The following is a 27,264-nucleotide window of genomic DNA, read 5'->3' as shown; positions in this document are numbered from 1 at the left end:
TCAGGAACAGTGAATATTAAAGTTTATTTAACTTCCTTGTGGGGATTTCTTTTTCAATTGTGAGAAGATATACCTTCTTTCTAAAGCATAAGAGAAATATAAATAAAGTTGAGTTTTACTAAAGTTGGTTCCTATGGCAAATGTATCATTTGATTGGGCCTTCAATATGTTTTCCCCAGTAGATAAGATACATTTTCTTTCACATTCAATTTTCTCTGATGTGTATATGTGGTTTTGACCTTTTCAAGACAAATTGAATTGGAAATATGATGAAAAGAAAAGCAAGGAATAAAAAGAGACAACCTGTGAGTCACATTGCAAAAATCAATAAAAATGCAGATTGCACTGCTCTGGTCATTAAAAAGGATTTCTTTGCTCAATTTACTACACAAGGATGGGATTTTATCTGGATAAGAAAGTACAGTGTTAATACAAAGCTGGAGCATAGAATTTTGGTTATAGTATCACAGAATTTTAGAGGTGAAGGGGAACCCAAATTATTTAATGTAATCATCCCATTTTGTGAGTGGAGAAATTGAGACCTATAGAAGGCAAGTGACTGGCTTAGAGTTTTTAATCAATGGCAAGTGTCAGAATTTGTAGGAGGATTTGATTTCTAGTGGGTCAGGTGCACCGCTCAGTTTGTCACATCTATCTGATAAAATAGAACTGTGGAATTTTCTAGAATATTCAGCACTTATTTTTTAATGAACTGAAAAAAAGAAGGTATAATGAGGTATTTTTAGGAATTGCTGCAGTATCAGCCACTGGTGGGGGGGAAAGAGAATATTTTGACTGAGATAAGCTCCATTAATGAATAATGTGCTTCACCTTAGTAAACTATTTTAAAGCAAAAAAAGCCCCACTACTGTCTTTGACTAAGCCTTTTAGAGAAGAAACAGGTGGACATAGCAAGCTTATAAATTAAACTAGTCTTTAACACATAACATTTATTTTTTTCCACAGTTTCTCATTCACTTTTAAAACACTTGTGATTTTATTAAGGAATATATACAATATTGAATGCTTAGCAGTATTATTTTAAGAGTTGGTCAAATCTCTTTAAACTGCAAGTATGTTTCCTTTACTTCCTTATATACCTTAAATCCTGCATATCTTTAACACTCCATGGATTTTCCTGTACCCGAGTTGAACCTTTCAATGTAGACATCAATAAAACTTCAAATTTTCAGGATTTTCTTGGTTTTCTTGATTTTCTTTTCATTTCCTTTTTTTGCTTATGCAGTTTATGTCTCTCAACCATTGTTATAAGATCATCTGGGGCACTCTGAGTTTGCACTTTTTAGAACTTTAATCAATTCAGTGGCATTCTTGCAGTCATCTTGAGTGATGAGAGTAACTGATATGCTAGTCTTCCCTGCTCTTCTGGTATGCCCAATCCTGTGGACACATTCTTCAGTATTCTGTGGAAATCATAATTATATACTTGTGTGACATCATGAACATTGAGACCATGGGATGCTAAATCAGTAGCAATCAGTATTTTCATGTTTCTACTTTCGAAGTCCTCTAAGGCTGCTCTCTGTCACTCTGTTTTCTGTTGCAGTGTAGAGATTGCACAGGAATGCCTTGGATGTTCATATCACTTGATAAGTCTTTGCAATGAGTTTTCTGCTGACAAACATGATGACTTTGTCTTTTGGGGGACATGGTTTCTAGGAATTCTTGGGTAAGTGATCATTTCTCTTCTTTAGTGGTAACAATTATATTTTGCCTCACTGTATTTACAGCAACTAGATCCTGAGTACCCACATATACAATCATAGGTTCTTTCAGATAAGATTGTGAAATTCAATGAATGGTATCTGACCAAGTTGCACTCATTATAACAGTCTGATAGTCTGGTCACACAGCTAATAAAATGTTCTTTACCTGGTGTTCAAACTGAAGAGCCAACATTTTATCTACTTCATCTAAGACTAGGTAAATTAGGCTTTTCAGGTTGACATAGTTATGTCTTTGCAGATCATTCAATGAGGATATCTTGTATCTGTCCTTCTCTATTTCCTCCACTTTATAGACAAACACTTTTAAGACCTTCATATGAACATTGGAACACTCAGCTTCCACTCGAAGAGCTAATTCTCTGGTAGGTGTAAGGTCTAGCATATTAGGCCCATTCCTTTTTTTCTCTAGTTATTGGTTGAGAATTCAAATGAATAAACCGTGGCCTTAAATAGGACAATGTTTTGCCTATTCCAGTTTGGGCAATCCCTATGTGATCTATGCCTTTAAGAGCAATTGGCCACTCTTGAGATTGAATTGATATTGGCTTTTGAAAACCTGCTTTGTTAAGTTTTTTTATAATTTCAGGATAATGTGAAAAGCATCCTTAAATGACAAATTGGATTAGGAATGGGTCGTTTTTCACCATCTTTCAAGTCATCACAAATTATGTTGAAATTTTCCTGCCTCCAAGTATCTAGTTGCACTTGTATCATTGAGCTTCTTGCTGTGGATTCTACATAAAAGTTTTTTCAATTGGCAGTAAATCTGCCCATTTTCTTTTTTCCCACTCTGTAACCTCTGCACAAATTTTATCCCAGTCTATCAATGGCTGAAATATTCTAGCAGTGTTTTGTGCACTTAAATCTCTCTTAAATAAATCTGTAAAAGGTTGGACTACAGCAATAACAACCCTAGATTCTGAAGTGTAGCTTTCTTCTTTTTTTTATCAAGAGTTTCTAGATCTGCTTTGGCCTTTGCTTTCATGGCCTTGCTGCCAAAAAGTTTTACCTCTGCTTCAGAATCCCCTTTTATTTCTCTGTATCTTGGTGTTTGTTGTTCCTTGGATTTCTCTGATTTTCAATCCACTATGACCGATCACCACACTCGCCATAGTGTTCTTCAGTGTAAAGCAGAGAGGTGGTTCACGGGAGCCGGCAGCTTGGTCAAGGTAAATTCATCACTTTTCTGTCCCTCTATGTAACTTAAATTGTACTGTCCCGAGTCTCTCAGATGCACTCTCAGGGATGGAAATTTTGCCTCTGAATCTGTACTTAAATTGTGACACTTGTTAGAGGCACTTTCCAGATCCTATTGGAGGGATGATAGTTGGAAGAGAGATAGAACAGGGACTAAGGTACCTCGGGATGTTTTCAGTGGTTTGCCATTTTTTTCCATGCTTCTTTAATTTTTTTTCTTCCTGTCGTTTTGGCGAATCAGAGGTCTTAGCACTGAAAGGCTATGTAGAAGTCATTTAATTTAGTAGGTGCAGTGTAGAAGCCAGCCTGGCAGCAGGCTGGAGAGGTGAATATCCAGTTTCTGTTTAAACAGGCTCAGAGGCAGGGAGCTCACTTCTTTTCAAAGATTTCCATTCCATTTTGAGGCAGTTCTTATGGATACAAAGATGGTGTTGAACTAAAAGGTGCCTCTTCATGCTTCCTTAGGCCCTTCATCTGACTTCTGAAGTTACGCAAAGTAGGCTGCATCCTTCTTTCATCCTTGTGTACTTTAGGGCCCACTGTCAAGTCCCCTTAAATCTTCTGTTTCTCAGTTAAAAATTCTCAGTTTCTTCAACATTTCTTGAGGTCACATGGTTTCTGGGATGCACACCATTCCATTGTTTCTTTGGAAGTGGTTCATTGAGGACTTTTTATAGTGTAATATCAAAGTAAACAAAAATTTCTCCAGAAATTGTCTTACTACTATTAGGGCTTCTTCGCTGAGCATGTCAGTTCTGTCAGTTCTACCTAAGAACTCCTATGATCCAAAGCTGCTCACAGTAATGTGATAGGCATTTAAAATCTATTTCCTCTCATCCTATACTTCTATGGTTAATTTTTAAAATTTTTAATTTGTTGACCTTAAAGAAGACTATACATTTATCATTTTATATTCATCCCAGTAGGTTTGATTGATATATATAGCCAATTAAATATAATTGTAGTGCTTAATCTCTTATCCATCATATCCTCCACTATCAATTCTCCTGCAAATTTAATGTTCATGGCTTCTCTCTCTCTGTTCAGCCAAAGTTGCTGATTAAAATTTGAACATGGTTGAGTATAGGGAAGAAGTCTGTGACACATTTGGAGAAGTCTTAGAAACCTTATTTCAGGAAATGGACTTGGCGCAGTGGATAGGGTGTCTGTCTACCACATGGGAGGTCCACAGTTCAAATCCCGGGGCTCCTTGACCCGTGTGGAGCTGGCCCATGTGCAGGCTGATGCACACAGAGTGCCCTGCCATGCAAGGGTTTCCCCGCATAGGGGAGCCCCATGCGCAAGGAGTGTGCCCCGTAAGGAGAGCCGCCCAGCGTGAAAGAAAGTGCAGCCTGCCCAAGAATGGCGACGCCCACACGGAGAGCTGACACAGCAAGATGACTCAACAAAGAGAGACACAGATTCCCGTGCCGTGGACAAAGAAACAGGATGCAGAAAATGGACACAGAGAACAGACAACCTGGGTGGGGGCGGGGAGGGGAGAGAAATAAATAAATAAATAAATCTTAAAAAATAAAAAAAGAAACCTTATTACAACACTTTTCCTGAAAGAAGCTTTATTGAATAAAAAAACTCGGTGGTCAAATATGTTTGGGAAACACAGCAACTATATCCCTTCTGTTAGAATCACAATGTGGATTAGGTATTCCAGAAGCTCTGAGAATTACAGGTATTGAGAAACCCATTTGTTTAACCCAAAGTTTCCTAAAGGAATTTGTCAATGGAATCTCTCTGCATTTTTTTTTCAGATAAACCTTTTATTTGGAATAATTTAGATTATACAAAAGCTGCAAAGATAGTATAGGCAGTTCCCATATACTCCTCAACCAGTTTTTATTCTCCCTAATCTTATCAGCTTGCATTATTGTGGAATTTTTGTCAAATCTGAGAAATCAACATTGGTATATTGCTATATTAACTAAATGACCAACTTTGTCACCAGTTTTGGGGGATTAAATCATATCCTCCATAAAGATATGTTCCAGTCCTAATTACTAATCATGTGGGTGTGAACCCATTTGTAAATAGGAACCTGGAAGATATTTTTGGCTAGGGCATGGCCAAAATGAATGAGGATGGGCCATAATCCAGTATGGCTAAAGTCTGTATAAGCAAAGAAAATTGGACACACAAGTAGAAACCAGAGGAGAAAACAGAAAGATATGGTCACGTGAGAGAGGCAGAGATTGCACTGCCACCAGAACACTACAGACTTCAGAGAAACCCTGGCCTGCAGATACCTTGATGTTGAACTTCTAGTCTTAAAAACAATAAAACAATAAACTCCTGTTGTTTATGCCAACCCATTGTGTGGTATTTGTCATAGCAGCCCTGACAAGCTAAGACAATTTTTGGTACTGAAAAGTGGGGTGCTGCTATGGCAAATACCTAAAAACGTGGTAGTGTCTTTGGAACTGGTAATGGGTAGAGACTGGAAGCATTATTAGGTATGTGGTAGAGAAAGGCTAGATTGCTTTGAGGAAACTTTTGGTAGGGCTATATACCTAAAAGGTGATTCTGGGGAAGACTCAGAAAAAAGTGATGAAAGCTGTGGAGAACATTTCTATCCTTTAGAGAATACATATATCGTCATGAACAGAATGTTGTTGGCAATATGAACATTAAAAGTAATTCTAATGAGGCCTGAGAAGGAAATGATAAATGTGTTATTGGAAATTGGAGAAAGGCAATTTTTGTTACAAAGTAGCAGAGAACTTGATTGATTTTTATGTTCTAGTGTTGGATTGAAAGTAGAATTTGTAAGCAATGAACTTAGATATGTGGTTGAGGAGATTTAAAAGCAAATGTGGGAGGCACAGCCTGGCTTTCTTGCTCCTTATAGGAAAGTGTGAGAGGAAAGAGATAGATTGAGGCCTGAACTATTGAGCACAAAGGAAATAGCAACTGATGATTTAGAAAATTCTCGGCCTATCCAGATAGCATGCTCTGAGACCAGGGCCATGATCAGCTCTATTAGGGCCTTCCCTGAACTCTCGGGAGGTAAATTTCCAGCAGCCCTAGCAAACTTAGACACCAGTTTTCCGTTATATATTTTCTTCTGTTCCAGGGTGTAATTCAGGATATCATGTTACATTTAGGTGTCATGTCTGGTCTGTGATAGCTTCTGAACCTTCTTATACTTTTTATAACCTTGACAATCTTGAGGAATAATGGCCATGTATTCTGTAGGGTGTTCTTCAAATGGGGGATGTTTAATGTATCTTCTCATGATCTGACTGAGGTTTCTGGAAAAACACCACAGAGGTGAATAGCCCTTTTCATCACATCTATGGGGGTGGGGTGGGGATGGTATCTGATATCAATATGACCCATTACTGGTGATGGTAACCTCATCATTTGGTTAGGTGGTGTAAGTCAGATTCTCTACTGTAAAGTTATTATTTCTCCTTCTCCATTCTCTATTCTTTGCAAGCTAAGTCAAGCTGATCCTCAAACAACCACCTTCCGTGTAAATGCAATTTTTGTGAACATCTTGCAATACTAGTAATGTTCCTTGTAATACAATTTAGAAAAGAACAGCTCTGGATAAATATGGATTCTCTAATCGAAGTTTTTAATTTGGTTGTTCAACATGATATATACAGATATATACTGATCAAATTACATTAAAACTCCTACATGTTTTCTCCATGAATTATACTAGAAGTTTTAAAGCATTCTCAATATCTTCTAGTTCATTAACTATTAAAATAGGACATTTGTTTAGTTATAAGTAGTTTTTACTTAGTGGGCAGTATTTTGTTTCTCTCTTTTTTAATGCCTCATCTTTACTTTGAATAATACTAACTATCACAGAACTAATCAATTCTAGAGGTGTTAGATACGTCAGAGGTTATTTTGTTTTAGACTTTCATTATAGACATGATGCAATTGAAGCCCCAACATCTTTCTGGATTTGATCAAGGGTACTTAGCGAATCATCAAGAGTATAAATCCAGATCATTTTCTTGATTTGTGGACAATGACTCTTTCCCCTCTCGCATGAAACAGCTAGTTTCTACTCCTTCTATTTTCCATGGGTAATATGGGAGAACAGAAGAATTCATGAAATTGGAGGGAAGGAAAGGCGTAGTATGGGGAAGAAGGGTGATATACTGCCATCTGTTATTGACCTTATCATTTGGAGAAATTGGTCGTCACCTAAATTAAGGTTCACAGGTATGATGTACTTTGCCCCAAATAGCTCTACAACTGGCTTATCCCTTGTGTCTAAAATGTTCCCATTAGCCATTTACCCCTGTGGCTTATGGGTTGGCACCTTATTAACATGCTCTTTAAAAACCTGACACAAAAATGTGAAGTTGTCAGTCAGCTGCTTTCTAGTAGTGCAGGGGGCTAAGAGGTTCTCACAGAGCAGAGGGAGGCAGAGAAGAAAGGAACTGTGTTTCTGGTAAAGGGTGGGTAAAGTATGTCCCAAGGTAATAAAAAATAATAATAAAAGGAAAGAAAGGGAGTATGAATAAAACAGGCTTCACCATTTTGCTTAGGCTCCTCTCTGTGATCTTATAGGCAGCAGTAAGGATGAAGTATTGCAGGCATTATGAAATCACTCTAATTCCCACAAAATTCTTCTGCAGATAAATTAATGCTGCTAGCCTCAAATATTCTTAAGGGTGGAACCACCTTAAAAATTGTTGTAGTATTTTAGTTAGTACTAAATTAATAAGAATAAACCTACTTTGATGATTGTAACAGTTTGATAAGGTTATGAATTCTAAAAATAGATACTGGATTATGTTTGTGATCTGGTCTGTACCTGGGTGTGATTTAGTTATGATTAGGGCTTTGATTGGGCCATGTCATTAGGGCATTGAATCCCCACCCCTTGGTATTTGGGGACTCACAGATAAAAGGCATGGCAAAGGACAGAATTGAGGTTTTCTTAATGTTGGGAGTTTTGATGTTGGAGTTTCATGCTGAAACCTTAAGCTGGTGCCCTGCAAAGTAAGCACACAGAGGAAAGAGAAGCAAGCCCCAGGAAGAAAGGAACCTTAAACCCAGAGAGAAGCAAGACCCTGGAAGGGAAGAACCCTGGAAGCCTGAACCCTCGCAGATGATGGCAGCCATCTTGCTCCAACATGTGAAAATCGACTTTGGTGAGGGAAGTAACTTATGCTTTATGGCTGATATCTGTAAACTCCTAACCAAATAAATACCCTTTATAAAGACCAACCAATTTCTGGCATTTTGCACCAGCACCCCTTTGACTGACTAATACAATGATCTAAGGCAAACTTGGCTTGTGGAATTCCAGTTGGCATTGAGGATTATAATAATGATAGTTTATATCTGTACAACATTTTATAGTTTATAAACCCCTTGGAGAAGTTGTCTCCTTGGATGATATATATCTGGCCGTCATGCTCTTCCTCAGATGTGATATTATTATGGCAAAATCTGCCCTCAGCTTCGCACATATTGGGGTGTTTACTCTGTGTACAGAACCATACTCAGGTAGGGATAGTGGTCAAGAACCTAACGGCACCTAAATATTTGAGTTCAAACCTCAGCTTCATCACTTATTAGCTGTGAGTCATGGGCAAGTTCCAAATTTCTTGTGCCTTGCTTTTACCGTCTTTAAAATAGCATGCTATTATCTATCTCAGATGCTCACATAGCTACAGTACTTCGTTCATAATAGGAACTCTCCAAGTGCCAAGTATTCCTATTATATAATCATTAGCTATGTAGAGTCTATTATGGAGGTTCGCAAACACCTGTCTGAAGATTTACCTCATTGTTTCTACTCGCCCACGTCAAAATGAAAAAATAAGGGTAATTTTAAAAATAAAACTAAATTTATTAATTTTAAACAGTCTTTTATATTCCCCTATTATGGCCTTTTACTTTTTGTAAAAATATCCTTTTTTAAAAGGAAATGATCACAAGTGATTTTTAAAAAGGCTTTACTATGGCAGAAGGAAAAAAGGAGAAGCCTTGGCTTTGAGATGTTACTAGTATGTGAAACCCAAGATCCTGGAAGTACTGATCTAGAACATTAGCAAACACAATTCAGACTAAATCATGTTTGCAAAGCCAAAGGGCTGGAGGGAGTTCTGGGAATTGGAGAGTTCAGGTAAGGATCCATAGTAGGTTTAATCTGTCAGGAGAGGGAAGATGGAATTAGAGATAGTAGGATGTTACAGCTTCAGGGGAAGAAATTTACATATCCTTAGGGCAGTGATCAGGGCATCTAGGAGGACTAAGGCAGTCTGTTCACGTTAAGGAGCAAGGAGAAATGGAGAAGAATGGTTTGCAGTGGGGGGAAGGAAAGAGGGGACTTTCAGGAATCTTAAATACATTCAAAGAAGTTTTAAAATTAATATGGTTAAGAAAAAGTGGTGAACCTGGAGTGAGGAAGTGATATGACACTGTCAGTTTTATTTAGGGAAGGAAGGTCTGCTTGGAGAATGCAGGATATAGTAATGTGGGGTAAAGCTTGGGGGCCATGTTTGTGGTCATTTAAGTACAATTCATTGAGGGACTTGAGAAGAGCACAGCAGTTGGGATTCACAGAATGGGGCAGAGAAGGGGTCTGAGATGTAACTAACATTTTTGAGTCCAACTGAATGCCAAACATATAAAATATATTATCTCATTTAATTATTGCAGCAACTCTATAGTAGGTATTTGCCTCCTCCTTCATGTGAAGACGTTGCAGTTCAGAGAAATTACACAACTATATATAACTATAGTTCTTGCAAAGTTATGGCAAATAACTGAGCTGAAGTTTAAACACAGTTCTGGCTACATTCAAAGCCTTGTACCTTCCACTATACTGCATTTTGTAGAGAAATATGCATTTGATTTGGAACCTGAGTCTAGAGATTGGATGAAGTGAGTATTTAATCAAAGATTACCGAACTGTCCAGGTTGCAGACTCACTGAAGCAGAGAATCTTGGAGCCATTTGACAGGGAAATTGGAGTGTTAGCTATTGGTAGGGAAACAAAAGGACTTTGGTCTAGGACATGTCCAGTTTGTGGTGGTATGGAAACATACCAGAGGAAATGCTAAGTAGACCTGGAGATTTGTGACTGCAGTTCAGGTGAGAAGACAGGCTGAGAGATTTGGGAATTATCAGCATAGAAGTGATAGTTGAACCATGGAGCCTAGAGTGATTACAACTGAAAATGGGAGGATTGCATCCAGCATCCAGGTGGAATCTGAGCCTCCTCTTGACATAAAGGTGCAATGGACACAACCAATCCAGTGTCCACATAGAAGAGGTGGCATTGGATTGGGAAAAGGGGACATAATGGACAAAGGGTATGGGGAAAGGCAGGAAGAGATGAGAGGTGGAGGCGTCTTCGGGACATGGAGCTGCCCTGGATGGTGCTTCAGAGGTAATCACCGGACATTGTAAATCCTCACAGGGCCTACTTGATGGAATAGAGGAGAGTATGGGCCATGATGTGAACCAATGTATATGAGGTGCAGAGGTGCCCAAAGATGTACTTACCAAATCCAATGGATATGTCATGATGATGGGAACGAGTGTTGTTGGGGGGGGGGAGAGGGGGGGTGGGGGGGTGGGGTTGAATGGGACCTCACATATATATTTTTAATGTAATATTATTACAAAGTCAATAAAAAATAAAAAAATTATAAAAAAAAAAAAGAAGAATGAAATAAAGGACATATGTGCATATAAAAAAAAAAAAAGAAGTGATAGTTGAAACTGAAAGAGTGAATACTCTTTCCAAGAAATAAAAAGCAATGAAAAATAGATATAAGGGTGTCTTAAGGAATCAGAGAATTCAAATGATTAGATAATGAGAAGAGGAGGAAAGAGAGCTAGATGAGGAAACAAAAAAGGTTCAAGATGGTCATGAGAGAGAAATATGATAGAAAATAATGGAAGAGAACTTGCTTGGAAGGAGACTCAATAAGCAATGTAAACTAATGCAGAAGGACAAAGGAGGTAAATAGACTACTGAAGTTGGGAGAAGGCCTGGAGTGAGGGGGAAAAACATTGCAAGGGAAGCAGGTGGGATGAGTGACAGCTGGACCACTAGAGAACTTTGCAGTGATGGGAAGAAAACTTTTCATCTTATTCATAAAGCTCAGATACTATCTTAATTTTTAAGCAAGGCTTCTAGGCAACCAAGATTCTATGCACTGATTATTGGGATTGTTCTGCTAAGGATCTAATAGATTTCAGGGAGATTACTTATCATGAATACTGGAAAAATGAACTGTAATAGCCTTTCAAAATATGTGGGAGGATGTAGGATGGGAAAAGACAGGGAAGTAGGAACTATTCATTAGCAGTTTCAGAAAAGGAATGAATCCTTCTAAAAGGAGGGAAAGGGGAGTATTGGGAGTCCTTTCCAGGAGATTACAGTGCTATTTTTAGCTGCCCATTAAACCTTTCTCTATCAAATTTAGTTTAGTCTTCACAGAGTGGGGGATGCATTATTTAGGTAGATGAAGAAGTAAGTCTGTTGAGGTAATTAATTCTACTTTCAGCACAAATAGTAAAAAAAAAAGTAATATAAGCTGATTAGCGCGTGCAATAAGCTCCTTCAGAAAAAAAAACTCTCACTACTTTTTATGGAAATGTTAACACAGTGACATTCATTTTTAATATAATAATAACCTTCAATTATCCTCTGCCTCTATTTTGAGGTATTTGAAGGGCTTTCCAGGACTATTTTATTTCTGGTAACTATGGTGTAGGTAAGTGGAAGAGCCACAGTATTATCTACATCATTGCATTGTGTAAAGAAGCCAAACAGCAATCCTTAGATTCATGAGAATTTAGAGGTGGAAAAGCCTGGCTTGGGAGAGTATTTATTCTAACCCTATCATTTACAAGTGAAAAATCTAAGGTTGACAGCAGCTCTCTCCAGTGTAAATATGATTTGAGCCACTGGTGCAATTATAAATTTTCTAGTAGCCACATTTAAAAGAAAAAGTAAAAAGAGGAATATTCCAGTTCTGGACAAGATGGCATAGACACATTTCCCCTATTCCTCCTGCTAAATATTGCTAAAATCCCCAGAAATTACACATATGAAACAACATGAGAAGACTGAAAGATGGAAGTAAGAAGGTGAATCAGCTAAAGACTTCCAGACTTGAAGAATGACACAATGGGGAATGCCTTGGGTTTTCCTTTTTGTCTCCTATCTATTGTTGTATTGGATGCAGGAGAAATCTGCAACACAGAAATACCGAGAGGCAAAGACAAAGTCTGAACAAACATCCACTCTTTCAAGCCAGAAGAACAGGAAAGGAGTGGCCTAGCAAGACAGAAATCTTTCTGATAGCAACTTCCTTACTCCTTCAGAAAAAGAAAAGCATAGCACATTATCATCAACCATCAGCAAAGGCCAAGCCAGAAGCCCAGATTTCTACTCTCATCTGTTGGTAATGATATGTTCCTCCACCTCTCCACTGGATACGTGTCTCAGGAGACCAAGTGGAGAGCCAAGATTTCCAGCACTGCTGAGAAGTAATGAGGTGCCTCTCTCTGCAGCACCCCCCTCCTTGGCACAGTGTCAAAAGAAACCATGTGGGGACCCTGAACTTCCTTCCACATTTGTGGTAGGTTTCATACTGCCTGAAGGGCTGAAAATGCAGGGTGAGGTGTAAGCCCTGGCTCCAAGGGCAGGCTTTAAAGATTCGTAGTAATTTGTGTGATTTCTCAGTGATTCCATCCTGTGTGACTTAAAAGATTTTACCTCATGACACTTAGAATGATGTCATTTACGGATGAAATGTCACAAAAGCACCTTAAAGGCTAGCAACCCCAAGTAGACAAGTGTGGTAGGTGTGGATATGGTTAAGAAGTGGTCAGGGAAATGTTTTGGGAAGGGAAATATTATGGTAAGGGATGGTTCACAGCATTGTGAACATAATTAACAGCACTGAAATGTATATCTGAATGTGATTAAAAGGGGAAATGTTAGGTTTCATATAAGGTAACTGAATAAGTATTTTAAAAAATATCCCTTGGAACTGCACAACAGAAACAGTGAACCCTAAGGTAAACCATGGATAATAGTTAATAGTACATTTATAAGTAAGTGATTTTATTAATTGTAATAAATGTTCCAAAGCAGTGGAAAGTATTAATAAGTTGGTATATGAAATCCTGTATTTTATGCATGATTTTTCTGGAAACCTATAACTTCTCTAATAAAGGAAAAAAAGGACTTTAAGAAAGAAAGGAAAGGGAAGAAAGGGAAGGAAAGGAAGGAAAAAGATAGATTGTGGCAAGATGCAGAGTAGGAAGGACAAGGAATCGGACCCTACACCAAAACAGCTACTGAACTGGCAGGAATTATCTGAATCAACCACTTTGAAACTCCAGAGTCTAGGGAAACACTGAAGCATCGGGGAGGAGTGGGAAGAAAAGGGTAATAATTTGCTATGAAGACCTGTGAGATTCACTGTCACTGCATTGGCTACCTTCCCTCTCCCCCAAGTCACCTGGCCTGCAGCAGTGGGGACTGAAGCTCTGTTCCCTGGCTCAGCTTGCTGGTGCCAGGGTGGGACATAAAGAACTAGTCCTCTAAATTCTGGATCTGTGTGGTCTGATCCCAGATCTCCACCTTTGATCAGGTACCAGGGGCCAAATTTGAGTGTGGCCATTGTTCTACCTCCCTGGGACAAAAGGCAGCAGAGGAATCTTAAAGACAACCACCTTCCACAAACCTATGGAAAACAGTTAAAGGGCTACATTAACAGGGTAAGTGCTAAATTAAGAAAATGCAGTTGCAAAAGCCATAGAAATGAAGTGGATGTGGCTCAAGCAGTTGAGTGCCTGCCTACCACATGGGAGGTCCCAGGTTCTGTTTCTGATGCTTCCTAAAGAAGATGAGCAAGACAGCAAGCTGACATGAGGGCTGATGCAGTGAGCTGATACAACAAGATGATGCAACAAGAAAACACTAACAAGGAAACACAATGAGGGATACAACAAGCAGGGAGCAGATGTGGCTCAAATGATTGGGCATCTCCCTCCCACATGGGAGTCCCATATTCAGTTCCTGGTGCATCCTAAAAAGACAAGCAGACAGCAAGTGCAAACAATGACCAGTGTGTGTGTGTGTGTGTGTGTGTGTAGAAATTAATAAATAAATCATTTTAAAAAGCCACAGAAGAAGCCCCTGGTACCCTTGCTGGCCCTTCCCACACCCCTCCACAACACAGGGTGGAGCCATCTTGTATTCCCTTTGTTGGCCCCTGGCCCTGTTATAGGGAGAACAGAGTGGCCTGCGTGCATACTGGGGTACATGTATGTCAGTGCCAGTCTATCCTATGAAAGTCTGAGAGACTAAGCTGGGGAATGTGTCTTGGGCTTGCCCTACCAGAGTTTGTCCTGAAGGCAGGAAGACAGTTGCAGACAGATAGGACAATGTGAGAAACAATTATTTTGAAACAGCTTGGGGCAAAGGCCTACCTGCATTAAGTTAACTCATAATAACAGCCAGGAAGGGAGGAGTTCTGTTCCAAAGGGAGTAGAGGGAACATTTACTCAAATTCCTGGGAATTGTGAACAGAATTTCTTGGACCTCTAGTGAACACAGGTCCAGGAGAAGAAACAGGCTCCCCAATTTAGGCTCCATGCAGGCTCAGATAAAACAGAGAGGACCGTGTACTTCCTTTCTGTGTCGGGCTGATCTGCTTGATAGGAAGGCTAATCTTCGAAGAAGACTACCAGCCAATGCAGAGCCAATTGGCAAAGAGAGTGAAAGGTGCTTCTGATTGACTCCAGACATTCAAGAAAATCTCTATCTTATCACTAGCTGGATACAAACTTAATGGACAGCCCAGGGACTACATCCCAGAGTTAACACTTAAAAATAGTAAAATGTACAGTGTGCAAAAAAAGATTACAAGACAAACAAACAGGATATTATGGCCCATCCGAAGGATCAAGAAAAAAATCCACAATCCATCAATGAAGAAGGTCAAGACTTTGAACTTACCAAAGACTTTATAATAATGATCCTTAATATGTTCAAGGAGACAAAGGAAAACATGGAGAAAGAACTGAAGGATATGAGGAAAACAGTGAATAAACAATATGGGAGTCTCTCCAGAAAAATACTGGAGTTGAAGAACACAGTATCTGAGATGAAAAATTCCATAGACAATTTCAACAGCCAATTGGAGATGGCAGAGTAAAGAATCAGTGAACTGGAAGACAAGACATCTGAAAGATTCAGACCAAGGAGTAGGAAGATAAAAGAAAGAAAATGAATAGAGTGTAAGAGACCTGTCGGATATGATTAAATGTGCCAATATATCCTTTATGGTAGTCTCAGAAGAAAGAGAGAAAGGGGCAGAAGGAATATTCAAAGAAATAATAGCAGAAAGCTTCAGAGATTTAAGGCAAGACATGAATATGCATGGTCAAGAAACCAAACAAACCCCAAACAGGATAAATTCAAAGAGAACCATGCCCAGACACATAGGAATCAAATTGTACAAGGACAAGAAGGGTTCTGAAAGGTGTAAGAGAAAAGCAAGAAGTAATGTACGAAGGAATCCCAATAGGTGCCAAATTCCATCAGAAACCATGCAGGCAAGAAGGCAGTGGTATGAGATATTTAAAATGCTGAAAGAAAACAGTTGTTAGCCAAGAATTTTATATCTGGCAAGACTTTCTTTCACAAATAAGGGAGAGATTAAGGCATTCCCAGATAAACAAATGCTGAGGGAATTTGTCACCCCTAGACCTGCCCTACAAGCAATACTAAAGGAAGTTCTTTTAGACTGAAAGGATAGGAGACTAGATGGTAGATCAAAGCAGCATAAAGAAATAAAGACCTCTGATAAAGTAATGTATGAACAATTATAAATGTCAGGACTGTTGCATTGTTTGTTATGTAATACCGCTTGTTTCATGCAGGTGCTAAAATGCAAATGCATGAAGAGTATGGTAAATTGATAGTTTGGGGAAAAAATGAAGGCAAAATAAAGACAATCCCAGATAAACCAATCAGAGAGAATCTGTTGCTAGCACACCTGCCTTACAAGAAATACTAAAGAAAGTTCTTTGGGTTGAAAGTAAGTGGTACCAGTCTGTAATTCAAATGTCCACGTGAAAAGAAAGCATGCTGGTAAAGGTAATTATAAAAGATAGCTTACTTGCAAATTTCTTCCATTTTCTCTTTGGTTATTTAAAAAGCAGTTGCATTAAACAATAGCATATAATAGTGCTGTTATAACTTTATCATATATAAGTATAATACATTTGACAGTAACAGTACAAGGAAATGGGAGAAAAATAGCTGCACTGGAGTAAAGAAATGACACCAGATAGTAAGTCTAATTCATAGAACAAAATAAAGAGAAACAAAGATTGTAAAGAGGAAGGTTATTATAAAAGAAATCTCTATAAATATATGTTTTCTCTTTTCCTAACTTCTTTAAAACACATACAATTACAAAATGTCATAATTATAAAAATGCCTTGCTGAGTTTGAAACATATAAAGATGTAATATGTATGAGAATGATGAAATTCAAAAGGAGAGGGAAAACGGAGGACAGAGGAATAAAGTTTCTACATTTTACTAGAATTAAGTTATTATCAATCTGAAGTAGATTCTTATAAGTCAAGATGTATATTAAAAGCTCTAGAGAAGCCACTAAGCAAAAGAAACAAGTATATTTATGGTTAAAAGTCATTAAAGTAATTAAATTGTTGCACTGTAAAATATTCACTTGATTCAAAAGAAGGGAGTGATGGAGGAATAAAGACATAAGACATATAGAAAATGAAAAGCAAAATGGCAGATGTAAATCCATCTATATGAATAATAACATTAAATAAGAATTGATTAAGTAATCCAATAAAATGAAGAGATTGTCACACTGGATTAAAAATGAACAAGATTCAATTATAAATTCAAAGAGACAGATTGAAAGTGAAATGATGGTAAAAGATATATCATGCAAACAGCAACCATAAGAGAGCTGAAGCAACTCTACTAATATCAGACAAAAGGGCCATTAAAGCAAAAAATGTCAGTAGAGTTAAAGAGGACATTTTATAATGATAATAGAGACAATCCATCAAGAAGATATAGCAATTTAAAAAATATATGCACCTCACAGCAAACCATCAAAATATGTGATGCAAGCTCTGATTTAAATGAAGAGAGAAATAGACAATTCAATTATAATTGTAGAATTAAATATACCAATTTCAATTATGGATCGAGCAACTAGGCAGATTAACAGGATATGTAAGACTTGAACAAAACTATAAGCCAATTAGACATAACTAACAGACATCTGTAGATTGCACAGAGTATACATTGTTCTCAGGCTGCACCTGGAACATTCTACAGGATAAGCCATATGCCAGACCACAAAACTGGCCTCAGTAAATTGTATAAGGATTGAAACCAAACAAAATCTGTCCTCCTACCACAATGGAATGGAATTAGAAATCAATAATAGGAGATTTTTGGAATGTATAGTATGTGCATATTAAGCAACACCCTTTTAAAAAATATACTTTTTAATTAAAAAAAGATACTTAGATTACATGACTATTTCGTAAAACATATAGGTGATTCTCATATGCCCTGCTCCCTACCCGTCCTACATTTTCCCACATAACAGCATCTTTCATTAGTGTGGTACATTTGTTACAATTGATGGACACATTTTGGAGCATTGCCACTAAGCGTGGATTATAGTTTACATTGTAGTTTACACTCCCACACAATTTTGCAAGTTATGGCAAGATATATAATGTATCTGTTATTGCAGTGTCATTCAGGACAATTCCCAAGTCCCAAAGATGCCCCCATATTACACCTGTTTTTCCCTCTCCCTTCCCTTAGAACTTCCAATGGCCAAAGCCTCCACATCAATGATAGAAGTTCTTCCATTCCTAGAATCACAATAAGTCTATAGTAGAATACTAATAAGTCAACTCTTGTCCATTGTTCATTCCCAATCCTGAGGATTCTGGGATGGTGATGTCCATTCCACCTCTAATTGAAAGGGGGCTTAGATCCCGTGGGGCAGATGGATGGTACTGTCTTGCTTGCAGCTGCAGATTTTCTTTGTTCCTTGGTTTGGTTGTTGTCCATCATCATCTCCTTGTTAGCTGTCTTGGGTGAGTCCAATGAACTGGAGAGTAGGCAGGCAACACCCTTGTAAATAAGTATTGAGTCAAAGAAGAAATAACAAGTATAATTAGAAAACATTTTGAGATTAATGAAACTGAGAACATACATAGCTATAATTATAGGATGCAATTAAACAATGCTTAAAGGGAAATTTATAGTTGTACATGATTATGTTAAAGAAGATTTCAAATTAGTACCCTAACCTTCCACCTTAAAAACTAGAAAAAAGAAGAGCAAACTAAACCTAAAGCAAGAAGAATGAACAAAGAAATAGAGTAGAAATAAATGAAATCAAGAGTAGCAAAGCAATAGGGGAAATCAATGAAACCAAAAGTTGGTTATTTGAAAAGATCAACAACGATAACAAACCATTGCCTAACCTAACCAAGAAAAAAAAGAATATTCAAAATACTACAAGGAATGAACAAGGCGACATCACTATTGCTGTTACAGAAAAAAGGATTATAAGGGAATATACTGAATAACTAAATGCCAACCAATTAGATCATTTAGATTAAATAGGCAAATTCATACAAAGAAAAACAAGTATAGAAACTAACTAAAAAAGAAATAGAAAACCTAAATAGGCCTATAAGAAGCAAAGAGAAAGGATTGCTAATTTTAAACATTCCCAGAGAGACAAACCAGGCCCAAGTAGCTTCACGGGTGAATTCTATCAATCATTTGAAGAAGAATCAGTAAAAGTTCTTTACAAACAGTTCTAATGCATGATATGAGGCCAACCTTACCCTGATTCCAAAACCAAAGATATTACCAGGAATGAAAATTCAGGTAAATGTATCTTACAAATATATTGTAAAATTCCTCTACAATATACCAGCAATTCAAATTCAGCAATACATATAAAAAGGATTATAAACTGTGACCAAGTGAGATGTATCCCAGGATGCAAGGTTGCCTTACCACTGGAAATCAATTAATATGATATACCATATAAATAGAATAAAGGACAAAAACCAACTTATCAATTCCATAGATGCAGAAAAAGTATTGGTAAACTCTAGCTCCCTTTCTTGATAAAAACACTCAACAGACTGAGAACTTACTCAAACTTGTACTGGTATCTATAAAAATTCCACAGTTTACATCATACTAAATGTTATGAAAGATTGAATACTTTATTCATAAGATCAGAAACAAGATGAGGATTTTGCTTTTGCCACTTATATTAAACATTATTCTGAAGGTTTCATCCAGGGCATTTAGGAAAGAAAAAGAAATAAGGACATCCAGATTGTAAAGAAGAGAAGTAAAACTTTCTCTACTTGCAGATGGCAAAACCTCATGTATAGAAAGTCCTAAGGAATCTACTAAAAAACATTACACTAATATACCAGTTCAGCAAAGTTGCAGGATATACAATCATTATACAAAAATTTCTTATATTTCTATATGCTATTAATGAACAACTCAAAACCTAAATTAAGGAACTAGTTCCATTTATCACAACATAAAGTAGAATAAAAGACTTAAGAATAAATTTAACAAAGTGCAAGATGTATACATTGAAAAATACAAGCCACTGTGGAAATAAATTTAAAACATTTAAATAAATAAAAAGACATCCTAATCTAATCATAAGCCTTACTATATGTACGATTGGAATGCTCCCCCAAATGATCTAAAGATTCAGTGCAATGCCTATCAAAATACCAGCTGTGTGTGTGTGACACAGAAATTGAGATGCAGCTCCTAATAGTCATATGGAAATGCAAGGTGCCCAGGATTGCCAAAACAATCTCAAAAATGAAGGACAAAGTTGGCATCTTATTTCCTGATTTCAAAATTTAGTATAAAGCTACACTAGTCAAGACTGTGTGATAATGGCTAAAATGGACATATATGTCAATGGAATAGAACCAAGAGTCCAGTAATCCTTACATTTATGGTCAATTTATTTTTTAATTAAATTTCTAAAATTAGGTTTATAGAAAAATCATGTAAAAAATACAGCATTCAGGGAATGGATGTGGCTCAAGAAGTTGCATGCCCTGCCTCCCACGAGGAAGGTCCAAGATTCAGTTCCTGGTGCTTCCTAAAGAAGACAAACAAACCAAGTAGACGATGACCAGACATCAAGCAAAAACAACAAGCAGGGAGTGTATGTGACTCAAGCAGGTGAGTGCCTACCTCCCACATGGGAGATCCTGGGCTCGGTTCCTGGTGCCGTATAAAGAAAAAACAAAACAGACACCCAGCAGAAAATGAGCAAAATGAGCAAAGAGACGAGGGAGCCATCTTGGAGGGGGAGAATACAGCATTCCCATATAACCCCCTATTGTTGACACTTTGCATTAGAGTGGTAATTTTTGTTAAAATTGATGAAAGAATATTATAATTGTACTATTAACTATAGTCCACAATTTACATTAGGTATATTTTGTCCCATATACCACCCTACTATTAACACCTTGTATTAGTGTGGCACATTTTTTATAATTCATGAAAAAACGTTTTTATATTTGTACTATTAACTATAATCCATCATTTACAATAGAGCTCACTGTATTATACAGTCCAATGATTTATCTTTTAATTTTTATTCTAGTAACCTATATACAACCTACAATTTCCCGTTTTAACCACATTCATATATAATTCAATGCTGTTAATTAAATTTGTAATAATGTGCTACCATAACCACCATCCATTCCCAAAAGTATACTGTCAACTGAAATAGAAATTCTGTACAAATTAGGCATCAACTCCTGATCTCTTGCACCAGCCAAGACCCTGGTAACCTATATACTAGTTTCTAAGTCTATGATTTTGCTTAAATAGTTTTTTCTATGAGTGTTGCTGGGACAGTTGGATACCCACATACAGAAAATGAAGTTGGATTCCTACCTCACACCTTACACAAAAAGTAACTCAAAATGGGTTGTAGACTTAAATGTAAGAGCTAAAATTATAAAACTCTTAGAAGGCAACATGGGAATAAATTTCTGACCTTGGGGAGGGCAATGATTTCTTAAGTGTCACCAAAACCACAAGTGATAAAAAAAAATTAAATTGGACTTCATAAAAATTAAAAACTGGGAAGCAGATTTGGCCCAATGGATAGGGCATCTGCCTACCACATGGGAGGTCCGCGGTTCAAACCCAGGGCCTCCTGACCTATGTGATGACCTGGCCCATGTGCAGTGCTGATGCATGCAAGGAGTGCCATGTCACGCAGGGGTGTCTCCCACATAGGGGAGCCCCGTGTGCAAGGAGTGCGCCCCGTAAGGAGAGCTGCCCAGTGCGAAAGAAAGTCCAGCCTGCCCAGAAGTGGCACTGCATACATGGAGAACTGACGCAGCAAGATGACATAACAAAAAGAGACACAGATTCCCAGTGCCACTGACAAGAGTACAAGCAGACACAGAAGAACACACAGCAAATGGACACTGAGAACAGACAACGGGCGGAGGGGACGGGAAAGAGGGGAGAAATTTTTTAAAAATTAAAAACTTTTGTGCTCCAAAGGACACTATCATGAAATTGAAAAGACTGTGAATAAAATGGGAGAAAATACTTGCCAATATGTATCTGTTAAGGGACTTGTATATATTGAGAATATATAAAGATCTTATACAACTCAATAATTAAAAAACAAACCAATTAAAACCAATTAAAAATGGGCAAATAATTTGGATACTCATTTCTTCAGTGAAATTTTACAAATGGCCTATAACCAAATGTAAAGATTCTCAAAATCATTAGTATTAGAGTTATGGATGTCAAAAATAGGATGGCTGTCATCCAAAGGATCAAAAAGACAGAAAATAACACGCGTTAATGTAATGTGGATGTGAAGGAGAAATTGGAACCTTCATATAATGCTAGTAGGAGTATAAAATAGTACAATCACTTTGCAAAAAATTTTGGTGGTATTTCAGTTGTTAAACCTAAAGTTACTATATGACTCAGCAATTCTTAGGTAACTACTCAAGTGAGATGAAAGCATATGTTCACTCAAAAACTTGTACATAGATCTAAATAGTACTACTGTTTATAGAAGTCAAAGGAAAAACAAAAACAGCCAGAGTAGAAATTACCCAAATTTCCATCAAGTGGTGAATGGATAAACAAAATGTGGTATATCTATACAATGAAATTCTATTCATCCATAATAAGGAATGAGGTGTTGATTAAAAAGAGATGAACCTTGAAATCATTGTTCTAAGTAAAAGGAACAAGCCAAAATAGATCACATATTTTATGATTCCATTTATGTGAAATATCCAGAATGGGCAAAGCTGTAGATATAAAGAGTAGATTAGTGATGTCCTAGGGCTGGAGATGAGAGAATAGGGGGTGGTTGGGGTGAGATAGGAGGGGTATGGGTGATTACTAATGGATATAGGGTTTCTTTTTGGTTGACACAATGTTCTAAAATTAGATTATGATAATCTTTGTAATGCTCCAAATTTACTGAAAACTACTAAATTGTAGGCTTTAAAAGGGTAAATTGCATTTATGGATTAAATTTCAGTAACGTTGTTAGGAATAAATAATATGTGGAACTGTATTAATCTTAGGTTTGAAAGCACTCTGGCTCTTTTTAATATGTTATTTATTTCATCATCTAATTTTTCAAAAGCAATGCAGCTTACCAATGTGAAACCTGAGACACAAAGAATTTATTTTGTTTTTCCAAGGTCACCTAGCTTAACCTGACTGCCAAGAATCAAACTCAGACACATCTCCTGACTCCGAACAAGGGTGATTAACAATAGGCTGGGGGGGAAATGTGGAAGGCAAGAAAAGGAAACCATTTTCAATAAACATATTCAGTTGTGATAATCTAGGATAAAAAAGGCAAGCTGGTGTAAGAGAAGTTTTTATTGCCTTCCTTAGGGGCTTCAGAACTGCTTGTAGTTGATAAAGCCATTCAAGCTGAGGATTTGGGGCAAGGCTTAAGCTCAGTTAGTTCTCTGCAGTGTGCATTACTACAGAGCAAGATAGCAGGTGACTTAAGTCGTTAGTAAGAATTATTGTAGGTGAAAAGAAACACAAAATGACAATGTTAACAACTGCCAAAGCTTCTCTTTGGGAGTTTATTGATATCACTAAATGATAGGAGTAGAAAATTGATGGAAGCAAAGGCAACAGCCTTTAAGGGTGGATTAATTTGGCATCTTGTTTTTCTGCCAGTCTCATTATAGTACTTGACAGGAAAATAGATGCATCTGATGGCATTTACTCTTTGCAACGTAGCCATCACTTCAGCAATGTTATCGCTTTTGATTTTTCAATTTTTGCTGAAACGATGTTTGATGTAGTTTTGCTCTCATTATGGAGTCTCTGTCTCAATTTGCTGAGAAAGATTGCAACCCCAGTGAAGGATGGCAGAAAATTAATTAATTTCTGTGGCTATGTAAAGATCATTCAGAGAGAACATCAAGTGGTATTTTCTAGTTGGTCTGACTTTGATTTCAATATTCCCTTCACAGGATGACACAGAATTCATGAATGGATAGCATCAATTGAAAACTAGAAATTCATGGGGCTCCCTTGTCCTAGCTCAGGCAGCCTTGGTTCCTCAAGGCACTAGTGGGGAGTGGGAAGAAACTGAGAAAGTAGGAAGGAGTTTGGGCAAACAAACCTGGCTATTGAGAATGACTCCAAAAGACAGACTTTTTGACAAATTATTCTAATATGCAATATCAAAAAGCATGTTTATCTTAGGCCAGGTCCAATTATATGGTGGGAGAAGGTGTTCTAATCCTGTAGTTGGGATTCACAGAGCTGAATGTGTAAGTAGTCAGGTAGGAGAGGCTACTGTGGTTCCAGGCAACTTGCCATTGGGGTTATTCAACTCTCAGAAACAAGCATCTGATGAGATGGCAGGGCCCCATCCCAGTAGGCTATGGTTCCAATGAGATTTTGTTGCCAATGGGGCATTGGACTTTTGGGCAGAAGGAAACAATATGGAAACTTCTTGGGTAGTCTGTGTCATTATGAGGTTGGGCTTATATGAGATGTGACACAGTGCCCATGTGGCATACTGGATACCATGTCAGTGACAGCAAGGCTAATTCCAGACCTTTGGGAAGTTGGGCCAAGGCTGCTGTTATAACATGTACAGGATGAGGCCTGAAAGAAGAGCTGGGCTTTGGGATCTCCAGATAGGAGCTGATGGGAAAGCCAGGGACTGACCCATTCACAGATGGGGCCAACACACATCATCCATGTGTCACCAGACACATAGAATAACACACACTAGCTTTTAGTGATCATGAACACCAAATCGATCAGAGAGCCTGAAGTCTGGGTTTCATTTCCTCTACTTACTATTTGTGTGACTGTGGGAACATTACTTAACTGCTCTGTGCCTCAGTTTCCTCTTTTGTACAATGGGGTTTAAATGATACTTCCTGTGATAGTTGTGGGTGTAAAATGAGAAAATTCACATCAAGAGCACTTAATAACATGTCTATAAATGTTAGCTACTCTTAAAGTTGCTATTATTAAATTTGTCCCTCTAAGCCTAATCAGTGACCATCATCTAGGCTTTGATCTAGTTAAAAAGATGGAATATTTTTCAATTAAATCAGTTCAACAAGCTGCAGGGATATAATGCCTTCCTACTCAAAGTGTAGTCTGTAAATCAGAAGCATCAGCTGAGAATATGTTAAAAATGCAGAATCTCAGGCTCTATCCCAGACTTCCTGAATCAGAATCTCCATTTAAGCAAGATCCACAGATCATTTGTTTGCACATTAAAGTTTGAGAAGACTTGAATAATGTATTACTTTCAGATTTGTATCTTGCTTTCGCCAATTATTAGCTGTACCACCTTGGTCAAGTTACTTAACTTCTCTTAGTATCTTTCCCCATCTATAAAAATAGAATATGTGTTATGACTTATGTTTATGCCATGCATGAAATAACACATTATTGTCCTTAACACAGGGCAGACAGAGCAAATTCACTGACTGAAGGAAATAATAATGACAAGTAATTTCTAGAGCCTCAGATGTGGTCAGATATAGCTAGGTTATCAGCTTCCTAAATTATTCCTATTATTTTAAAAAGTGGAATATGTGTAATGATATATATCTGAAAGTGATTATAAGTAGAGTTGGCAAACTTTTTTGTAAAGGACCAGGTCTTAAGTGTCTTTGGCTTTGTGGGCCCCATGGTCTGGTCTCTGCCATGAGTATTCAACTCTGCCATTGTTGTGGGAAAGCAGCCATAGACACTATGTAAAGTATGGGCCTGGCTGTGTGCCAATAAAAATTTATTTATAAAACACAGGAGATCCATTTATTAGGAAACAAAGGCAAGACTTGAGGCAGCTCTTGGCGTTAGTCCCAAGCCCTTTCCTCCAGTTCTTTGGGAACCTAGGAGGGAAGAAGATGATGACAGCAGTCATTGGCCACCCCTCGGATCTGACAAGTGAGCAGTGAGGAGGAGGAGGCATCTTTTGGGTGAACTGGATATTGCTTCCTGACCATCACCAAGGTTGTGCTTGTGGAATAGGTCTTCTCCTGGGGCAATCTTTCCTCACTTGATGTTGCCTTGCCAAAAGAGCCTTCCTAGCCCCGTCAACTCTGTTCAAACCTCGCCAGAGAGTCACATCATATTCCCATGAAATAGTCTTTGAACAATATAAGTCATACCTTGATGATTTTTTCATGGTCATGTACCAGAGATCCCAGTGGATTCAAATACGAGGTTTTGGTTCAAAGGGGAACTGAGCAAGGGAGTGTTTTCTCATAAACTGAGTGGTCTTAGTTGGAAGACTTGCTGGGACACTATCTCTGATCAAGAAAGGACAGGGGGTAAGGAGAGACTTGGAAACCTTAGGAAGGCTGATCGAGTTGTGGAATCAGCGTTTTAGGTATTAATAAATTTATGGTAAGAGTTAGGCTACCATTGTCAGGAGGTGGGTGGGGTCTTGACGGCAGCATTTTTCTTTGCAGGGGAGTTGATATGGGTTAAGTCAGAGCTTCAGCAAGTTGAAGCACCAGGCCCCAGCTCAAGAGGAAAGGGTCCCAAGCCTGCAGGTGGGAACAAACCCAGTCCTGGAGCTGAAGCTCAGAAGTAGGGAATGGGCACGCCAGGGAGAGCCAGGAGACAGCTGCAGCTCTGAGAGGCCCTTAGTACAACTGTCAGACACGCTGTCATTGTAGACAGTCACAAGGCTTGTATATCTGCCGTGGGGCGAGGAAGCTTCAAGCAGCAGGGACTGGCTGGCACAAATCCCGGAATTTGTATACATCATTTTGAGCTTCTGTACATCATGATATGCTGCAAGTTACTGTGCATACTTTATATCACAGGACATTGCCAAATCAAAGATTGCTGATGATACTGTGCTTGGCCTATGTGAGTGCTCACGGGCCTTTTCTAGCAGTTTGGCTTTTCTGAGGGTTTCTAGGCACCTGTTGCCCTCTAAAAGCTGGGTACGCAGAAGATTGTGTATCAGGCAGGATTCATCAAGGAGGCAAAAATCTCATCAGATGCTCAAACAGGAAAAATTTGTTCCTAGGTTTGTAGCATTCTTAAAGTATAACTGTGTTAAGTAATAAAGTAAAAAGTCAAAAAGAAAACACTAAGGGCTCAGGCAAAGAAAAATTAGAGGAAGCAGCATTCACTGCTTTGGCTAGGGAAGCAAACAGAAAGAAGTTGGAATAATTAAAATGTATTCTTCAAACTTAAATGCTCAGAAGAGGATCCTCATAGAGTTGAAACCCAGGCCTCTCCAGGTGGTTGTTGGGGCTTCGGAGGGGAGAGCTGTGAAACTGGTTCTCCAAGCATTGGGAAAACTGAAAACTGCATTCCGCTGTTTTCCTGGGATGGAAGTGCCACTGCAGTGATGGAGAAGTGTTGGTGGAGGATGCTCACAGGAAGCAGACAGGTGGAGCAAGGGCCTCCTGCCTCCAGCCTTGCAATTGTGCTGGAGGCCTAATGCAGAACCAGCAAACAAAGCCAAAATGGGCATCACAGAGTCCAGTGCCCACATTACAAACCAATGTATGGAAGGGCATGACAGGAGCTGGAAGAGAACGAGTCAGTAACCTGCACTGCTTGTCTGTGTTTCTGGGACAAGCTCTCTGGGTGTGATGGTCCTGTCTGTCAGAGAAATTACTTAGGAGCATCTTACCAATTTCTCTCTCCCAGCACCCATCCATGAAGAATCCCACGGTAAGTGCTCAAT

General features: G+C 38.2%; 1 protein-coding gene across 1 annotated transcript in view; it reads right to left on the bottom strand.

Annotated features, from left to right (window-relative positions):
• Window positions 1-1,189: 1,189 nt before the first annotated feature.
• The window catches only part of DDX53 (DEAD-box helicase 53), a 29,567-nt gene continuing 3,492 nt past the window's right edge, over window positions 1,190-27,264 (bottom strand). The window contains 11 exon segments of the mRNA XM_071212964.1: window positions 1,190-1,291; window positions 1,293-1,432; window positions 1,435-1,536; window positions 1,539-1,999; window positions 2,001-2,070; window positions 2,073-2,148; window positions 2,150-2,351; window positions 2,353-2,500; window positions 2,503-2,688; window positions 2,691-2,784; window positions 2,786-2,907. Of these exon segments, the coding sequence (XP_071069065.1) occupies window positions 1,190-1,291; window positions 1,293-1,432; window positions 1,435-1,536; window positions 1,539-1,999; window positions 2,001-2,070; window positions 2,073-2,148; window positions 2,150-2,351; window positions 2,353-2,500; window positions 2,503-2,688; window positions 2,691-2,784; window positions 2,786-2,907 (1,703 nt within the window).

Source organism: Dasypus novemcinctus, chromosome X (assembly GCF_030445035.2).
Source record: "Dasypus novemcinctus isolate mDasNov1 chromosome X, mDasNov1.1.hap2, whole genome shotgun sequence".
In the NCBI taxonomy this organism is placed as follows: Eukaryota; Metazoa; Chordata; class Mammalia; order Cingulata; family Dasypodidae; genus Dasypus; species Dasypus novemcinctus.
This window is presented reverse-complemented; position numbering and strand designations above follow the sequence as displayed.